Source organism: Lytechinus variegatus, chromosome 3 (assembly GCF_018143015.1).
Source record: "Lytechinus variegatus isolate NC3 chromosome 3, Lvar_3.0, whole genome shotgun sequence".
Classification (NCBI taxonomy): domain Eukaryota; kingdom Metazoa; phylum Echinodermata; class Echinoidea; order Temnopleuroida; family Toxopneustidae; genus Lytechinus; species Lytechinus variegatus.
Genome location: NC_054742.1, coordinates 48,485,115 through 48,505,652, shown reverse-complemented (window position 1 = coordinate 48,505,652; position 20,538 = coordinate 48,485,115). Strand labels below are relative to the sequence as shown.

General features: G+C 35.2%; 1 protein-coding gene across 5 annotated transcripts in view; it reads right to left on the bottom strand.

The window, feature by feature from the left end:
- Nucleotides 1-20,538, bottom strand: part of LOC121411222 (signal transducer and activator of transcription 5B-like) — a 68,518-nt gene that overhangs the window by 36,794 nt on the left and 11,186 nt on the right. For all 5 annotated transcript variants that reach the window (XM_041603811.1, XM_041603810.1, XM_041603815.1 and 2 more), the window contains exons 2-8: nucleotides 18,997-19,182; nucleotides 10,221-10,377; nucleotides 9,372-9,458; nucleotides 6,820-6,897; nucleotides 5,007-5,088; nucleotides 974-1,113; nucleotides 386-537 (exon numbers count right to left, since the gene is read on the bottom strand). In XM_041603811.1, the coding sequence (XP_041459745.1) occupies nucleotides 386-537; nucleotides 974-1,113; nucleotides 5,007-5,088; nucleotides 6,820-6,897; nucleotides 9,372-9,458; nucleotides 10,221-10,377; nucleotides 18,997-19,127 (827 nt within the window). In that variant the 5' untranslated portion in view covers nucleotides 19,128-19,182. The remainder of the gene's footprint in view (nucleotides 1-385; nucleotides 538-973; nucleotides 1,114-5,006; nucleotides 5,089-6,819; nucleotides 6,898-9,371; nucleotides 9,459-10,220; nucleotides 10,378-18,996; nucleotides 19,183-20,538) is intronic.

The following is a 20,538-nucleotide window of genomic DNA, read 5'->3' as shown; positions in this document are numbered from 1 at the left end:
GGGTATGAAATGATTTGTCTATTAATATACAAAAGATACAGAGAAAACCATTTTCAATTTTCTGAGAAAATGACATTTCATTGATATTTTACCATTCGCTATGTAGGAATGCTGCTCGCATATGACGTCACAAATCAAATAATTGAAATTCTAATAACTTTTTAATTATGTGATGAATTTTTCTCAAACCTTTGGCAATATTTTTTATTATTTTTTCTGCTATTTTTACAATAAACTTTTTGTCAGGGTGAACTTCCCCTATAATTCCCTTTTACTGTCTTCAGTTTCCTAATATAAGCTCAAAAGTTCTGTGATCACTATCTATGCCATACACAATACATGACATTCTACTGAAGAATATATGTCACTTATTCTTCTGGCTTACCAGCACTGCTGTTGATCAAGGGAGCCCTCTGGAGGTCCACCTATACCAGCCAGCTGTTGCTGTCTCTTCCAGCGGATCAGTTCATCGTCAAGAACTCTGCTCTGCAGAATCTTCAAGCTGTACAATGTGGTTCTGTGTTTCTCCGCCAGATCCTAGACCAGAGAAAGAATAGCACAATGAAAGATTGTTATCTATTAACTGTAGAATTCTGTGGATCCCTCACGATTTGTGAAGGGCCATCCAGGCGGCACAGCTCCACTGGGCAACAGGGTTTTTTTTAATGCAATATAGAAGCCATATAGTCCTAATTCATTAATTTCATATAAATTTTACAGCATGCTTGAAGTGTTATATATATGGAGGAAACAATTAGCATCAACATTCTCAAGACTATCCTTCTTTTCATCCTTCCTTGGAAGAATTGGTAAATCTTAATGGTAATCCACTGCAATTTTAATTGAAAATAAGTATTGTCCTTTTTCTGTTGTGTTTTCTTTATTTATTCTCCCTAACTTGTAAAAAAATAATTATTCAACTTCATGGACACATTACAAACATGTATCTGAGTTACGTTCCACCATTGCTTACCATTCTTAATCGGAGTAGTTCTTGCGCTGCTGTCTGTAGCGTTTGCTCTAATTCAGTTTTTCTCTTACGTATGGTAATTTCCTCTGCTCTCCTGTTAGGATCACTCTCTGGTAGAGCCGAGGCAAGCTGATTCAAACGAGCTATTTGTAACAAAATTTAAAAAAATAAAATAACTTTATCTCTCAAGCAAAGTTTGTTCATGGTTTTCGATTTTGTGAAAGTTCTTCATGCATTTGAATGTCCAGATCACATATGCTATGGAGATCCTCCATTTGACCTCATGGCCCCAAAATCTAATAAGATTGTCCCCCAAATCATCATGTTATCATTGTCTCTATAGGATCTTCATGTTATTTCCATATTCAATAGCACATTAAAATCTTTATTTATTGTGGAAATAACAACTTGAATTGAAAGAGTAACATCAATTATTACAGTGCATTTCAGAAAAATGGTAACAAAATCTAGGGAGCCGATATTAAAAGTCCATTTAAAATTATTTTGGTTGGATATGAGGGAGGAACCCCTCAGCTTTCAATTGATTTCTTATTTGTACCAATTGTGTCACGCATGACCGAATTAATTGATGTTGAAGACAACAGATGCAGATATCACTTTTTCCAAGTTTTTGAAAACTTGATAAAAGGGCAGATTCTGATGTAAATACTTTCATCAGCGCTTGAGTTTGGCAGCAATGTTTTGATTGGACCCTCTTTTCAATCATCACTTAAAAGAGGAATGCCTTGACTCATCATTCCAAAAATTACTAAAAAACATCTTATTCTATCAAGCGCACATTTTACCCACTTCACCAAAACTTTGAATAAGTGGTATCTGCACCTGTTGTCTTTGACATCAATTATTTCGGTCATGCGTGACACAAATGGTACAAATAGGGTGTCAATGTGAAGTTGAGGAGTTTCTCTTTCATATCCATGCATAATAATTTCACAAAATGGAATATTATCAGAATATCAGCTAGTGCTGCAAGTCAGGCGGCATGTTCGGGTTCGGTTCGGTTCGGCAGGGTTCGGCAATTTTTTTCCGAACTTTGGTTCGGTTCGGGGTTCGGCAATAAATGCCAAATTAAATTTAACATATAAAAAATAAAGATCGCCGACCTACAAACAAGTAATCTCTTGGATGAACTGTCATGTATTAATAATAAATTTTGTTTCTAAAAAGAATAGTTAAGATAATTGTTGAACTTTCTTTTGTTTTAATAAACAAAAAATAAGTCATTTCTACTTTCATTTTTAAAATGAAAATTAAAAAAAAATCAAAAGAAAAAATATTGATAACGAGAGAATCAGGACAGAAATAGAATTACAAAGATCAGAATATTTTTTTCACGATTATTTCATGTAGCTATGATCATGATCGATTACGATGTCATTGCCAACGCAGCTTCTCAAATTGGAAAGTGTTGATCGGGAATGTCGAAATAGTAGACAAACAACCTCCACTCAACTGTTATTATACCGGTAAAATTCACATTCCAAAGAATATGAGTGTTTTAGAAAGTCCCTATTTCCTGAAAAGTGGTAAAATCTGGTCAATGAATTACTTTAATAAGATAAAATATCAGTCCATTCTTGGTCCAGAAAGATCGACGCTACGTGACTTCAAACATATTTCTAACACGAAAATGAGTACATGGGACTGTACTGCGTATTTTAGTGTTGTGAAATCACTCGGCGTTGATCGTCAGAACTAAGACGGAACTGATAATTTATCATTTCATTTTCAGTAATTGGCCAGATTAAACCACTTTTAAGAAAATATTGACAATGGAAAAACGTTTCAAGTTTGGAATACGAATTTTACCTGTATAATAGCAACCGAGAGCAGGTTGTTTGGACTTCCTGTTTCAACTTTCCTTACCAACCATTTCCGGAACATCGATCAGGGAACATGCGTTGATTTGGTTTGAATTTTTATCTTTTTTGTTTTTTTCACCCTCATTCCTTCATCTCTTATTTATTTATCTTTTATATTAATATGGAAATTTCAGAAGGTGGAATATATATACTTTACCATTACTTTGTCAGTCACAAGGAATTAATTTATGTCTTTTCAATTAAATGTACATCCGATTACAGCAATACGTAATTCAACTACACTTTTTAACTGAGTTAAGCTTAAAATGTCCCCACATTTTATAAGGAAAAAATATATTCATGTTTAGGCCTGGGACGATTGTTATTATTACCATTCGATTATTTCCTGGAAAAAATAATTGAATGATTCGATTGTTCGTCAGGAATCACGTCTTTTAAGTCACAATAGTTGACCTACTTTATGGTGACCCCCCCCCATGAAGAAATCTCCATCAAAGTCACAAATTTTAGCATAAATGAGGCCCTTTTCCCCCCTTCTCCATGATTTTTTATATCAAAAGAAACTTCATGAAATGAGATTAAATCTTTCAGTTTATTGTTCCAATGAAAATCTTTCCTAAATCAATACTGGTACCCTGGTATTATGCATGCATCCCTCCAAGTGCCACACCCCTGCATATAAATGAATCAGCCCCGCCGAGTCCAAAGACGTAAACAACTCATTCATGAAGTATATTCTTTGAGACTGAGCCCAGGTGGAGCATTTCACTTGAAAAATTTCATCCCTTGCCCACACCATGTCCCCGCCTCCACTTGTGGCACTGCCCACGATGCTACACATGTATTAAAAAAAAAAAATATTTCATTTGAAATACCTTTCAAAATTACGATTTTTTATCATTTGAACCCACATGTATAACTGGGTCTATTTTTGGAGACTAGTCGAGAAAGTACTGGTGAAGGCGGGCGCGTGTTGGAATGCAGTTTTCATTGGTTGAGGGGGATATAAAAAAGGTTGCATTGTTCTGAAACATGAAAGAAATTCTCCGGCTCCCACCCCCTATCCTTCCCTCTCTCTTTCCCTCACACGCACACACACACACACAGATGGGGGAGGGGTCAATTTATTTCTGAAGTCATGACCTTTCCTGATAATAAAGGGAACCACATGCCTTCTGCTTCTTTGTTTCCCAAAGTTTCATTGGCTATCCGAAGGTCCAATCAGCTCAAGTGAGCTGGTTATGTGTTTACTTATTATTGTGCACGCACACAATGACTTATTTTGTGTATGAGGGCAAGGTCGGGTGGGATTAACATTTTCGGAGCGCTATCATGTTGGTATGTAACTGTGAATGTGATACAATCATTGATAATTTTTGAAACATTACCTCGGTAACATAATTTTTAAACCTGTAAAAAACAGCTGTCATCATTGTTTTCTTGTCATTTTATTATTATTACTTGGGTATTAGAGTTATGCCAACGTCATAATCGGGATCTGCCGAACATTCGATTAGTGTATATTTTGCTAATCGATTGGTGATTGGCGGCATGCCAATCGAACCATTCGATCAATCGATGTTTACTCCCAGGCCTATTCATGTTTATAAAAAAAAATTGAAAATGATAAAAATTTAATCAAACACGAGACCGAAACTGTCATACTTTGTCATTTACGAGGAATGAATTTATGTCTGGTTCTTTTTCTTTATTAAATACAAAATGATTAGGTCCGATTACGATCACGATCGATTACGGCAATACGTAAATACACCACACTTTTATACCGAGTTTAGCTTCAAAATGCCCCCTCATTTTATCAAGAAAAAATATATTTATGTTAATAAAATATTCTTAAGTTGATAACAGTTCAATCAAAGACGAGATGAGAGCTATAATAGTGGATTTTAAAAATATATTGAGTGGAATTCACTTTGTGCACAATCACTAACCAATATATATCTTGTTAATTTTATACTTAAATCTATGTAGTCATCGCACTCAAGCATTGCATACAAACATACTTTTTTACCGAACTTCCGAACCAGGCCTTTGAGTTCGGTTCGGTCCGGTTCGGAAGTGCCAAGTTCGGCGAACTTCCGTTCGGTTCGGCGGTTCGGCTGCAGCACTAATATCAGCCCTCTAGATTTTGATTACCTTTTTTTTCTATAACGCACTGTATATCAACTTACTCTGAAAGCGTAAATTTTCCTGGTACTGAAAGACAAACATTTCCTGCTTCTGTTTCAGATTTCCAAAATCTTCTTCTGTTTTCTGTTACAACAAATACAAACATATAAAACAGAATGGCAATGCCCGTTATTTTCTACCTAAATAACTTTATTTATATCAATACAATTATTTGTTTGCTATGAAACAAGTAATTACTGTTGGTAAAAGTGATGGGACAAACTACATATATCATTCAAGAGATGATTTGGATGTACATGTAGCCATCTTTCTAAAGCAAAGATGAAGAAATTCACCAAAACCCAAAGGTGATTATTTGCTTAAATTGTAACTATGCTCTTAACAACAACTACAACAAAAACAACAACAAAAAACAGCAACAAGCAGGACACTGTTAAAGAAGCATTAAGTGCTAGGGTGGTGAGTTTGGTTAAAGTGTGGACCATCTGATGTCCAAAACAGCACATAATAAAACAGACTCGGGGGAACTCTTGCTATGGAATCATCATCTATTACTGTACCGGTACCTTATTCTGTGCCAGCATTTGAATCTGGTTTTCATTGTTGGACAAACTAGAAATACATGTATCATTGAAGTTGACATCCCCATCCTATCACGATAGCCTCATGTGAGGAATAGAAATGAAACTATCTCCCCTTGTATATTGTCATATATTATAACCATAGTAACACAGTAAACAACACATTCAAGAAATGTGTCTTTGACACCTTCACTCTCAGCCTAGAGTGTACAATGTACCAAGTCTAATAAACACTTGGCAAAAATTAAGGAAGTAGTTTGATTCGCAACACTTGCGACAGACCAGTCCAAGACTGCATGACCCCCTAACCATACCCTGACTCCTAAGCCCCTTCAAGCTTGATATGGCAGTGGTATAATAAAATAGAAGTTGTGGAACTTCCATCTTGACATGGTTCACAGACTTCGTATATTTCCAAAACAATTATGTGAAATAAGACAGCTTTTTTAAAAATGTTGGAATGCTGTGCAGTTTGCTGACTCATGTGTACATATTTGACAATAGAATTGCTTGAGGCCAAATTGCATTAAATTTCAAAAGTTCCAGATAGTAAAGATATTTTTATTTGAAGATCGGCACAATGCTAGGGCCACTAAAATAAAAATCCTGCTTTGTTGCAAGCCTTGTGGCCGGAGGAAAGTACAAATCTGTATGAAGTCACAGCTGATGATGAAATTGATTTTGTTTTATTCATACAGGGAGGCACCAATTGAATTAGACTGGAATTTCCAGTAAACAACTAGTCAAAATATTGATCATCAAAGTTTTTAAGGTTGGAATCAAGTGCTATTACATTCTTTTTTGGGGGGGGATCGGATTGCAATAGATCAAGTAGTTTGCACTGGGCTTTAGTCAGAACAAAAATGTTTGCGCTATTGAACAAGTATGGTACACATTTAAAATAAATATGCACACACCTATAAATATATTATTAAAATTACGATATCCTGCTCTAGATCCATATTGTACGTAAGTTGGCCTGCAGATATAATCCACAAGAAGTTCTCTTTTACATTTGCATTGTCTGTTTATTGCTGTAAATATACCAGGTTTTTTAAGCGGGAAGTCTTTTTACAGGTAGGTGTTGTCAATTCTAATTGCAAAGCCATTTGATCGTCTCCAAAGACAATTAAAAACGGCAAAAGAAATTTCATAACAATTTCATACAAATGCTGCACAGAAAAGAAAGTACATTTGAATTGATAGTATGATGGCGGTATCGCAGAGATAATAACAAAAATAAATAATATTTGAAAAACAAATACTGACTCACCTGTGTCATCATTCGTATGTTGGTAATGCTTTCTGTAATATCTTTGTTGCATGGTGGTGCTTGCACAGGTGTGTTTTGCTGCAAATTTTTGGAAAATAAAATCGCATTCATGTTTAAAAATGTATTCTAAAGCATGAAGCCTGATTGAACACAGTCATACAATGGAAAGAGCACTGTTTCATAACAAAATTTTCAATAAAGACAGAGTTGATGCCACATGTCAAATGATTAACTTTACTTCCTGTAGACAAAGCTGTGTTCATGTATGACCATGCTTTTGAAGAGGGCCAATTTCCGTTACAACTGAAATTTCTGCCAAAATAGCACTGTTTTATTCAATTGAATATATTTCTTATGTTTCACATTCTATACCCATAAAAAGATATATATTCTAAAAGGAAATTGTCTGAGGAATTAAAAAAATGCAATCAGGAAAGGCATAGGGTAATGTCATAAGAAGTTAAAGGTCAAAATGTGTCTATGTGAAAAAGGGCTACTTCCCAAAAAATCTTAGAATCAGAAAAACTTTACACCCTTGAAGAAAACAACATGGATATTTCAACTTTTTAAAGTAAGGTCTTTCCAATGATATATAACTTGTCAGGGATAACTCTTACTAAAATAATTTTGTGCAATCATCTTTTCAGATAAAATTTCATGTCACAATTTCTTTTAGTAAATTATATGTAACGATGCATGTTCTACCCCCTAATTATCATGTAGTCTTGGCTTTGGTTGCATGAATATACTTGCAAACACTTTCAACTACATGTACATTAATATATATCTACATTGGTTTAAATGAATAACAAGGCAAAAGCGATTTTGTGTCTCGCCCACGTATGAAAATAACCAGAAATATCATGATTCGAGAGGGCATGCAACAGAATTGTATCGAAACCTCATTGTAATATGACTGGGATGGAATAACACTTGCCTTAAGAGCCTTGAACGGAAATTTTAATGTTGACCTGAAAATGACCTTTGATCTTATCATGTGACCCCCGACTGCAGCATAACATGCAGGTCCCCAAAGTCAATCTACCATCCAAGTTTGGTTGAAAAGCGACTTACAGTTGCGGAGTTAGGTGTCATAAGAGAGTCTTGCATGTAAACTACATGTATAACGTTGACCTGAAAATGACCTTTGACCTTACCATGTGACCTCCGACTGCAGCATATCATGCAGGTCCCCAAAGTCCATCTACCATCCAAGTTTGGTTGAAAAGCGACCTACGGTTGTGGAGTTAGGTGTCATAAGAGAGTCTTGCATGTAAACAACGTTGACCTGAAAATGACCTTTGACCTTACCATGTGACCTCCAACTGCAGCATAACATGCAGGTCCCCCAAGTCCATCTACCATCCAAGTTTGGTTGAAAAGCGACTTACTGTTGTGGAGTTATTTGTCATTAGATTTGTGACGGACAGACGACATTTGGATCCCTAAGTCTCGCCTTCACCTCTGGTGGGCGAGACAAAAATGATTTCACTTGACTCATGTTATGGGGTTTCTTATCTCTTGGCTCAAAGCCTTGTAAACCAAAGGGTGACAACTGAGAGTCAGGAGATCTCATATCTAGGATAAATATGAATGCACAGTCAACACTTCGCATCCCTTTTTAGTTTTAGTGTGTACACAAACAAAAAAACAATTTAATTGTACTAAATAAATCTATTCATCCTACACCTGGCAAAAATACTCTGATGAGGTTGTATTTATAGTGTTTAAAAGATCCTCTTCCTCGACATTCTGCAAGACATGCTATACAGGTCTCCTGGTGCTGGGTTGAATGTCAATGCCATAATACAAAACACATTCTTTGGGCACAATTGCCTCTGTTTTAGTGTCATCTTTATACCACTGTCCTTCCCTAGTAGTTTTTTATAATTAAGAAAAATACACTCTGAAAACCTTTGTACCCGTCAAATATACTTGCCCAAGATGGTTTTACTTAATTGTTAAAACAAAGAAATCCCAGGTATTTTATTTTCTTTAAAGTAATTGGTAGGTGTCCCTTTTAACATTATACCAAATATACCAAAATAGCATGTATGTATTACAAATTTTATATCAATATTGCTTTTTTGCTTGTAGCACAAATGTAACGGTACCTTCTATATGCCGGCCCACCTTAAAACACATCATGGCCAGATACATGTGTATTTTGAGATGCATTACTACTTCACATTTTTTATAAAGTGAACATTAAACATAAAAACAACTACTTCTATGAGACTTGGAATGGCTTCCTTCAAATGAAACTGGCAATATCAAGTGCTGAAGGTGATTACATGTAATACCCCACCCCATACCATTACCATGGTAATGCAGTTCCAAACACTTTTGGAAAATTGGTCTTGCATGTCTTTAGCCCAAACCAATGTGTGTGCCAAATTTCATGAGAATTGGTTAAAAACTGGGGAAGTAGTTTGATCCTCAACATTTGACATGGACCAACCACCCACAAGTCCGCCTGACTGCACACAGATTCCTACACATATGTATGTTAGTGTGTTGCTGGGGTAAAATGAATCATCTATTCAACTTACCATTGAATTTTGGACCAGTCTCTCTTCACTCTCTAGGCAATGGCAAATAAGTCTGACAAATCCAAAAGGATTATTACTAAAACGATTCTATGAAAAGAAAAAATATAAATTATAAAAGTTCATTAAATATATATACATGTTTATATAGAGAGAGAGAGGGGGGGGGGCAGTATTTAATGAAAAACTTTGATTAAATCAAAAGTAAAATCTGTGTATTGGCTTGGCGTTAGAATCACAAAACTTAATATTCCATTAAACCATTCACTATTACCAAACCATTTTATACATGTAATATATGTCAATCTGAAACTGTAGTCTATGCACATCCATTACTAGATTTTGGGGGCAATTTAACGAGTGTAATAATAATGAATTTTAAAATTTTCAATTGAATTTGAATCACTTTATGCAGCCACGCCAATCCATACTTTAAGTACACAGTTGTAAAGTTCAGTAGGCCTACATCAAATTGTGTAGCACTCCCATATGTCTATGTTTACTAGAGGTCCAGAATAAATGAAATCAACAGAAAAGCATGAAAACTCAAATGTTTTGGGAGAGAATGCATCCTAAATGCATAAGATTCCACGTAGCAGCTCTGGTGATAATATTTGTGTAGTACACATGGCAATAGTGGGTGTGTACCAATTTGCAGATTGTTTATGGCAATATTTCCTTCCTTTCTTTCGACATTGACATCACAATATGATCTATTTCCAAATTATATTTAGGTCCATACATTTTATGATGAATTATGATGACATGTCAAAAACTAACTTTGATTATTAAAGATAAGATGTTGACGATACATCCATCGCCAATTCGCCATTAGTCAAAAGAAAATCTTACATTTAATTCATGTGTAAAGTTGTTGAGCTTGAGTCTAATTGGGAACATATCTTCATCAGAAAGCTCTTCGATCTTTGCTTGAACCTGTTTGATCATCTCTCTCAGTAGATCAATAGCTCTACCCTCGCATAATGGGTTATCAATGTCGATGGTATTCCTGCATGTAAAAGAAAACAGTGTAAAAAACAATTTAAGATGAGAACATGTGTGGTAGGAGGCAGGGCCAGTGCCATGGGGGAGGGGTAAGGGGAAGCTTGTCCCACCACAGAACGAAAAAGGGAGAAAAAGAAGGGGAAAGAGAGAGAAAGAAAGAAGAAAAAAGGATTTTTAAAAAGGAGTTTGGGTTTTTAGGTATATACACCTCTTGTTAAACTAAAAAAAAAATGACCTGAACTTCAGAATAACTATCAAAATGCGTACCCTACTCTCACCCCTGCATCTATTCTTGCATCGATGCATCGATGCATTTTACCAGTAGATGTTCATACAAAAGCACATGTACATATTAAAGTTCAAAATAAAGAAGATGATGAGAGATGATTCAGCTTCAGGCTCATCATCTAAAACTATACATGGTCATGTTAAAACCAAAATATATACATGTATTTAGATATCATATATGGGCAGCGAAACATATTAAAAACTAGAATTTAATTCGTCATGCGGACGAATTAGGTGGTCTGTCATGATTTTTCATTCAGAGTCGGCTAATGTATAAAATGAATAATTTAGATATGATTGATAATCTTGATTCTAGACATCCTAAGAATAAATTTTGACCATTGCTCAATGTGATTATTAATGTTTCCCATAGACTTTACACGTAAGCAATTTTGAGAATTACAATTCCAATATTGCAAGTGAAAAACGGGCATGATCCCGGCATCTGATCAAAAAGTGGAGGGCACATTACCGAAAGCCCAGAATCTCAGCTATAACATATTAAAAGCTCCGGCAAAACTGACAAGAAGAAATGGAGATATGGCTCACGAAATAGAGGAATGTCGAATCTAGTTTTGAGAAAAAGTCATGTCCCATAGAGATTACACACAAAATACATGTGATATGAAAAAAACAATTATAATCTGTTTTATATTGCTAAATTTTAACTTTCATACCTTTTAATTATCATAAAGGATCATGTAAGAGGTGGCAAAAAGAAAAAAAAAATGAAAAAAAAAATCATCTTTTCTACCCCAGGAATCGAACCTCCGCCCTCGAGAAAGCAAGTCAAATGCGTTATCCATTGAGCCATGATATTCCCCATAGAGATTACACGTAAGCAATTTTGAGAATTACAATTCCAATTTTGCAAGTGAAATACGGGCATGATCCCGGCATCTGATCAAAAAATTAAGGGCACACTTCCGATAGCGCAGAATCTCAGCTACAACATGTTAAAAGCTCAAGGAAAGTTGACAAGAAAAAATGGAGATATGGCTCACGAAATAGAGGAATGTCGAATCTAGTTTTGGGGAAAAGTCATGTCCCATGTAGAGATTACACGCAAAATGAGGAAAAATGACATGCCTCTTTTCATCGCTGTTTTACGCAATGATGCGTTTCTCAAAACGAATATTCATGTTAACTGAGGAGAAAGAGTACATTCTAAACTACACCATATCAAAATCTGGGCGAAAAATAATCTATATTCGAGAAGTTACAGCCAAATTTGCATAAATTTGATGACGTCATTTTTGAAACAAGTGGAATGCCTCTGGCCGTCTCACCTGCATCACGCGGTTCAATATAGCAGCAGTGCTGACTTTGAATACTACTCTAACTCGCACAAGATGTTCAGTGATACATGGTTACTCTTATGTCCACTTTTTATGAACTAGACCAATAAACTTACAGAGATATGATGGTTATTCAACAAAAAACCCAACATGGCCAAAGTTCATTGACCTTACATGACCTTTGACCTTGATCATGTGACCTGAAACTCAAACAGGATATTCAGTGATACTTGATTACTCTTATGTACAAGTTTCATGAATCAGATCCATAAACTTTCAAAGTTATGATGGTAATTCAACAGATACACCCAATTCGGCCAAAGTTCATTGACCTTTGACCTTGGTCATGTGACCTGAAACGTGCACAGGATGTTCAGTGATACTTGATTACTCTAATGTCCAAGTTTAATGAACTAGACCAATAAACTATCAAAGTTATGATGGTAATTCAACAGATACCCCTGATTCGGCCAAAGTTCATTGACCCTAAATGACCTTTGACCTTAATCATGAGACCTGAAACTTGCACAAAATTTTCAGTGATGCTTTATTACTATTATGATCAAGTTTCATGAATCAGATCCATAAACTTTCAAAGTTATGATGGGAATTCAACAGATATCCCCAATTCGGCCAAAGTTCATTGACCCTAAATGACCTTTGACCTTGGTCATGTGACGTGAAACTCATGCAGGATGTTCAGTGATACTTGATTAACCTTATGTCCAAGTTTCATGAACTAGGTCCATATATTTTCTAAGTTATGATGACATTTCAAAAACTTAACCACAGGTTAAGATTTCGATGTTGATTCCTCCAACATGGTCTAAGTTCATTGACCCTAAATGACCTTTGACCTTGGTCATGTGACATGAAACTCTAATAGGATGTTCAGTAATACTTGATTAACCTTATGGCCAAGTTTCATGAACTAGGTCCATATACTTTCTAAGTTATGATGTCATTTCAAAAACTTAACCTCAGGTTAAGATTTGATGTTGACGCCGCCGCCGCCGCCGTCGGAAAAGCGGCGCCTATAGTCTCACTTTGCTTCGCAGGTGAGACAAAAATGAAATTTTTAGTTTGGGCGCCTATTTGATGACGTCACGATATAATTTAGGGACAATGGTGACATGAAATCAAATCTACAACTCATACTCTATCGATATATGAAAAAAAATTGGGGGTCAACGGACTTTTTAAAGAGCTACAGTGAATTTACAATAGGCATGTTTTTGCCCATATATGGCCTATAGTGAGAGCTCGCGCGCACACGTGCTGCAAACTTTAATGGGTGTTAATTTCTATATTAATGGTTGTAGAAGGTTGATCAAGGTATCAAATTGCTCAGAATTTTATTAGCAATGCAATGATATTAAAAGAAACGGTTTTTCTGCGTTGCGTTAAGGTGTAACGCGCGGAAACGCGCGCGCATACGTGCGCGCGATTTTTGAAATGCTTAAAATGACCTGAAACGTACCCAAAAAAATTTATAGGTCATTTGGACGATTTTTTTACCTTTGACGCGCGCGTCATGACCTTTACATGACCTTTGATGACATTGACAGTTGACCCTTGACATGAAGTTAATGTCATGTAAATATTGTTAATTTTTGATAATTGATAATGAAGATATGATCAAATGAAGAATTTTACAAAATGGCGCGTAGATGACGTCATCATGACCATATGACCTTGAAAAGCTTAGTTTGCCGTCTCTATGATAGATTCTATATATGACGAAAAAATCAGCAAAATTGATTCAGCCAATTTCGAGAAAAGTTGGCGACAAACATAGGTGCCAAGAATAAAGAAATAAAGAAAGAAATAAAGAAAATTCTGACGAAATCAATAGGTGATCTGTCAGAGACAGACCACCTAAAAAACAACCTTGAATGAAAGTATATGTACTGTAGGCCTACATGTAGGTTATTGAAAGTTGTAAAAAAATTGTATTTTGTATTGCATGCATGCAATCTCACTTTACAATTGTTCTGTATAAATCAGGAAAAGTGTATTTCCTCTCCAGAAATATTAAATCATATATATATAGCAAATGTATATTGAATTGGGGAAAAGACAAAATGTGATCCGAACTTCAATAACCCTTATCCAAGCTTTATTTCAACATACCGTAGTCTCATGATGTAAAAGGTAACACACATTCTGAGGCAGTATTCTGAAAATTGTCTTCGTTGAAATATTCTTGTATCTTTGGAGAACACAATGAAATTTGTATTCTGAAAATTTCTTGTAAATTTTCTTGTATAACTTTGAGCGTGTATATTGAAATCAGAGCAATAATGATGCATAAAGCTACATTGTAAGAATGGTGCATACATACATGTACTGTATCTCTGTGCGCAAGATATAGAGATCAAAGGAATTCTGAAAATTCTTTTATCTCAGTTGTGTCCTGTTAACTTCCTTCGAGAATACAATAAAATTTACAAGAGGTACATGTAGGGAGCAATTGTAACTCAATGTAGTATGCAATATTTTTTGGTCAAAAATAATAATTCCTTACTGCATCACACAAGAACATCTTGTATTTTACAAAAAGAAACATTCTGGAGATATTAAAGAGACGGATTTGCAGACATTTCAGCAATTTAAAGATCTCATTCGAGATGATGAATCTTTTCAAAGAACATAAATGTATGTATGGCCGGGAGGACAGCCACGTGTATTTTTAGCACACTAAGCGCACAAACATACTGTAAGCGTCAGAGGCGCACAGGAAATTATGCCTCATGTCAATAATGCGCAAAATATTTTTACAGAAGAGATGCTCCTATTGGTTGACCTACATGTTACAATCTAAATTATTGACTGATGATAAAATATTGGGCATGTCAGAGATAAAATAGGGGATGTCCTAAAAGAGATGAATAAAGACAATTTTCAAAATACTGATTTTAAGATTATTTTACAGAGCTGTTATCATGCTAAGTTACAATAAAAGTTAAAGGAAAAGTTAAAACAATTATCAAAATACCACCCCTGTATTTTATATTTTTGTTCAGTTGAATTTCAATTTGAGATTAATTTAACCATGCTTGAACCCAGTTTGAATTGCCTGTCTTTGGAACATCCTGTGTCAATACACTGTACATGTACCTGTAGGTGGTTTCAGACCGCCTCGAAGTTCGTCAGTTCCAGGTATTCTCTGATCGGGAAATTTATCCCGATCAGAAAATACCAGGTATTTTGGTAATGTGAAAGCAAACTACGCGTAATTTCCCCGAAAGAAAATACCCGCTAAATAGAAGGTACTTGGCGAAATTACGAGAACTTTCGCTGGGATTTTTCCAAGGTCGCGGGTATTTTGGCAATGTGAAAGCAATTTACGGGAACTTTTAGCTAAACATGTCGTTGGGCGCGGCATCGTGGGTGGCTGCTGGGCTAGTGATTTTGAATCTCGCGCCTTGCCTGCTTATCAGACCATACTATGTGCATGCTCATAACTTCAGGAACTTATTCCGAAGGGTATGTTTCGGGCGGTGTGAATGCAGGAATAATGGCTATTTTTTAGCCTTAAAAAGTTTTTGTAATTTAACGGGGATTCTTATGATAAAGGCGGTGTGAAACCACCTAATGAGAAGCTGGGATTTTCCCTAATGAGCCATGCAATTCCAGGAATTGAGCAAACTCAGGGAAAGTCAATCAGACAATCACAAACATATACGTTGTATGGTACATGTACATGTATGAGTGTTATCATAGATTTGTTTTAAACTAATGCATTGGTACAAGGTGGTACGCCATGAATGAACTATGGCCCATCCATATACTGTACATGTACACTTTACTTATTGTTCTAAAATATTTTTAAAATATTTTTTTTTCAAAAAATCATCTCCGTTAAAAATCAGAGATAAAATCCCTAATATATTTCTCCAAATTGGTATTCTGAGAACCATTTTATTTTCATTTCATCCCTGTAAAGCCAAGGCACATCTATTTTAAAGGGATACTCCAGGCTGATGATAATATGATTGAACAGATAAAGAAAAATCAGACTAACAATACACTGAAAATTTGATCCAAATCGGACAATCAATAACAAAGTTATGACATTTTAAAGGGATGGTCCGGGCTGAAAGTATGTATAGCTTAATAAATAGAGTAAAATTCACTGAGCAAAATGCCGAAAATTTCATCAAAATCGGATTACAAATAACAAAGTTATTGAACTTTAAAGCTTAGCAATATTTTGTGAAAACAGTCGTCATGAATATTCATTAGGTGGGCTGATGATGTCACATCTCATATGTGGGAACATTGCTGTATTTTGATATCTAAAATAGCCGCCACTGGCCCAAACAGTATTGCGTACAATGGCAATGGGGGCCCAAAAGTTCACAAGAGTGATCACTAAAATGCTTATTATGAAGATTAAACAGGTGGAATACTGACTATAAACATAATTATTAACAAAATGTATTATTAATATGTCATGTATATGATGAATGTTGTATTTTGATATTCAAAATGGCTGCCAAAGGCCCTAAAAGTATTATGCAAAATGAGAAATGGGAGAAAAGAAATCACAAGAGTGAGCGCTAAAATTTTGGATACTGTCTAAAAACTATTTTCTAACGAAACATATCATTCAGGTTTCATGTTTGTGTTACAGTGTAAATACTGTATTTCGACTTTCAAAATACCGCCATCAACATTACATGTAACTGTATTATGTACAATGCACAGTGGGAAACCAATATTCACAAAGTACAGCATTTATTACCTCCGCCATGTCCACGGCCAATATGTGATATATCTAGTGAGATATAATGTTTAAGACAATATCTTTGCTCGTACATCACAGACACAGTTATGCATTTTTATGATTCTCACTCTTGTGAAAATTAGTTTTCCTGTTCGCATGTTACATACTTTAGTTAGGGCTTGCAGAGGTCATTTTGAATGTCAAAATACAGTATTTAGGGTATGGAAGAAGAAATGCGATGATTAAAAAAAATGTTTTCAAATAACGTTTTACTCATACAACAGGATTATATGGATGTCATAGTCAAGCAAATCCAAATTCTTACAAAATTATATGTCCCAATTCACATTGTAGATAATACTATTAGGGCCTATAGGGGCCATTTTGAATTTCATAATACAGTATTTATCTCATGCATGACAAAAGAAATGATATGTCTTGCTATAAAACATGTTGTCAGACAATATTTTACTCGTAGATCACAATTACATGCATTTTATGTTTCTTACTCGTGTGAAAATTAGTTTCTCCATTCGCATTGTACATGATGAATATACATGTACATGTAGGGGCTATGGCGGCAATTTTGAATTTCAAAATACAGCATATCACATAAATGGCATATTTACAATTATGTTCTAGTCAGTATTCCACTCGTTTATCTTAATAATATGCATTTTAATGCTCAATCTTGTCATTTTTTTTGCCCCGGCCATTGCCATTGTACACAATACTGTTTGGGCCAGTGGCGCTATTTTAGATCAAATACAGCAATGTTCCCATATATGACATTATAAATGATATATCTCGTTAGTAATGATGATTTGCATATATTACTTCATTCATACATAACAATTTTTTTGCAGTTTATTGCTCTTTTTGTGAAAATTAGTTTCCTTATTCATATCAGGGTATACAATAGCCTATGGCGGCCATTTTGAATATCAGGAAAATAAATATTTTGTTAAAAATTATATTTATCAGAGAGTATTTAACTCCTGCCACACAATTTCATGCATTTCACAGCCAATGTGCGAACAATTTTATGATTTTCATGGGTAATTTGCATATTTTGGCGGCCATATTGGATTTTGCCAATTTGCGGAAAATGCTCAAGGTTACACGAGTGGCATCATCCAGCTTCGTAATCAGCACCCTCGCATTGACAAGAAACTATAAAAAAATATTGTATATACACTGTATAAAAAACAAGGTTTGTTCAATTTTCTATGGGGCTTATCCTGGACTAATGTATGTACATGTATGCATGGAATCATCTTGAACTCGATGTGGAACTCCATTAAAATAATTGGTCCCTTCTTCCATATAACATGTATAGTTGCTGGTATTGCATAATTTAAGATCACAAAGCCTGACATACCATTGTTGATTCATTCTCAGATGCGTCCCATTAGTAATAATTCATTGTTTCAGTCATAATCAAAGATGTCACTGAGTTCACACTATTTTTAGATGAAGTTTTATAGTTCTGGTGCAATTTCATACCCACCCGAACAAAAGAGGCCAACATGTACTACATTGTAGGTGTACAGTACAATAATTGCTCTGGGCAAGTTTTATGTTACATTAAGTTCAAGGTAACATTAAAGGACAAGTCCACCCCAACAAAAACTTAATTTGAATAAAAAGAGAAAAATTCAACAAGCATAACACTGAAAATTTCATCAAAATCGGATGTAAAATAAGAAAGTTATGACATTTTAAACTTTCGCCTCATTTCACAAAACAGTTAAAATGCACATCTTGGTCGGTATGCAAATGAGGGAACTAATGACATCACTCACTCACTATTTCTTTTGTATTTTATTATATTAAATATGAAATATTTTGATTTTCTTGTCATTGTCGTTTGAAATGAAGTTTCATTCCTCCCTGAACACGTGGAATTCCATTATTTTAACACTTTGTGCTTCAGGCAAGGAGGTCCTAATCGTCAAATTCGTAAAAATTGAAATATTGTATAATCCAAACAATAAAAAACAAAAGAAATAGTGAGTGACATCATCGACTCTCTCATTTAGATGTAACTGGCTCGTTCATATCACTATTTTGTTAAAAATAAGCGAAACTTTGAAATGTCATAACTTTTTTATTTTACATCCGATTTCGATGAAATTTTCAGCATTGTGCTTGTCTGATTTTTCTCTATTGATTCAAATCAACGTTTTTCTGAGGTGGACTTGACCTTTAATCAGAGTCTTACTAGTCTGAGACCAATTTTGATATTCCAGAATTATTACTTCTTGCAATCTTTTCCAGGGTCACTGATATTTCTTCAACTTACCACTCTTGTGCCTCTATCCAGATTGCACAGTAGAATCTAGCCTCCACAGGGAACTCCAGAGCCTTGTAGAGCAGCTGAAGATTCTCCAGGTCTGGACCCTGGAGCTGCTGGAGCTTCGTAATAAGAGACATGATGAATCTGCCTCAATCCTCTCCTTTTCTTTAGTGGAACAGGATATTGTTAAACCTACAGAAAGATGAAATAAAAGTTAAACAAAACAATTGGTTTGATTTTTGCCTTTACCTTTTGATTTAAATCCAACAATCCTACATGTACATGGACTGAATATGAGGTTTGGGGCCCGGGACTTTGGTATAAATGTATGATACTTACATGTATGTGCTGCGATGGAGGCCCCCATTTTCAGCTTAAACTTCCGTTCCAGAGGATTAGCAATGTAGAAAGCCATATAAATTCTTATTTTTTCCCCGTTCCAGAGACCCTCAAATTTGTGATTTCTTGTTCCAGTGCCAGCTCAGTTGGCTCAGAGCTCAACACAGCTACATGTAAATGGCATAATACTGATGACTCCTTGAATTCAACAGAAAACTCTGCGCAGCAATTCAGACACTGCTACTTGGTTCATCACGCAGAAACGTCATGACCAATTTCACCCATTTTAAGATCAAAGTTTAGTTCCAGAGTCCCTCTTTTCGCTTTTGGTGAGGCACATGTGTATCATTTTATAGTTCGAGTAACCCCCCCCTCCCCCCTGGGATTTGGGGTTGATACATGTATCAATTAAATCTTCCTCCGTTTATGACAATTTGTATCAACACTTGTATTCTATGGATGAACCATGTACAGTTGACTGTATTCTTTATGATATCCACATTATTTTCTAATAATCTAATTAATACAAACATTCTTGTAATCTACCGGTACATGGTTTACAGTACACAGTGAATGGGAAATGAAGTTTAATGAGCTCCTACAAGTACATGTACATGTAATACAGGAACCTTGTACCAAATGCTCGAGGCTCAGGAACATTGTGCACAGGGTTGCTGCATTGTGGACCACTGGATTATCAAATGGATTGCAGACTTTGAAACAGAAAATCATGGGTTCTTATGACTTATCCCATCCATAGCATCATTTCTTTAGGAAAAAAAGTGAATAATTATTCACAAAAACATCATTCATACCGAGTTCAATGACCCTAAATAACCTTTTCCCTTGACCACGTGATCTGATACCCATACAAAAGATCAGTGATATTTTATTACACCTACATGTATGTTAAAGTTAATATATACAAGGTTATGACACTATTTCAAATTTTCAAAACCATGGTACTTTAAAATTTTAATATGTCACAACATAGGCAAAGTTCATTGACCCTAAATGACTTTTGACATTGCAAATACATGTATGCCATGAAACTCGTGCGAAATTCAGAAAATACACCCAACAACTGGTCAAAGTTCATTGAACCCAAATGACCTTTCACCTAAATCATGTGACCTAAATCAATTGACCTAAAACTCATGTAAAACAATGAGTGATACTTGATTACCCTTATGACCAAGTTTCATTATA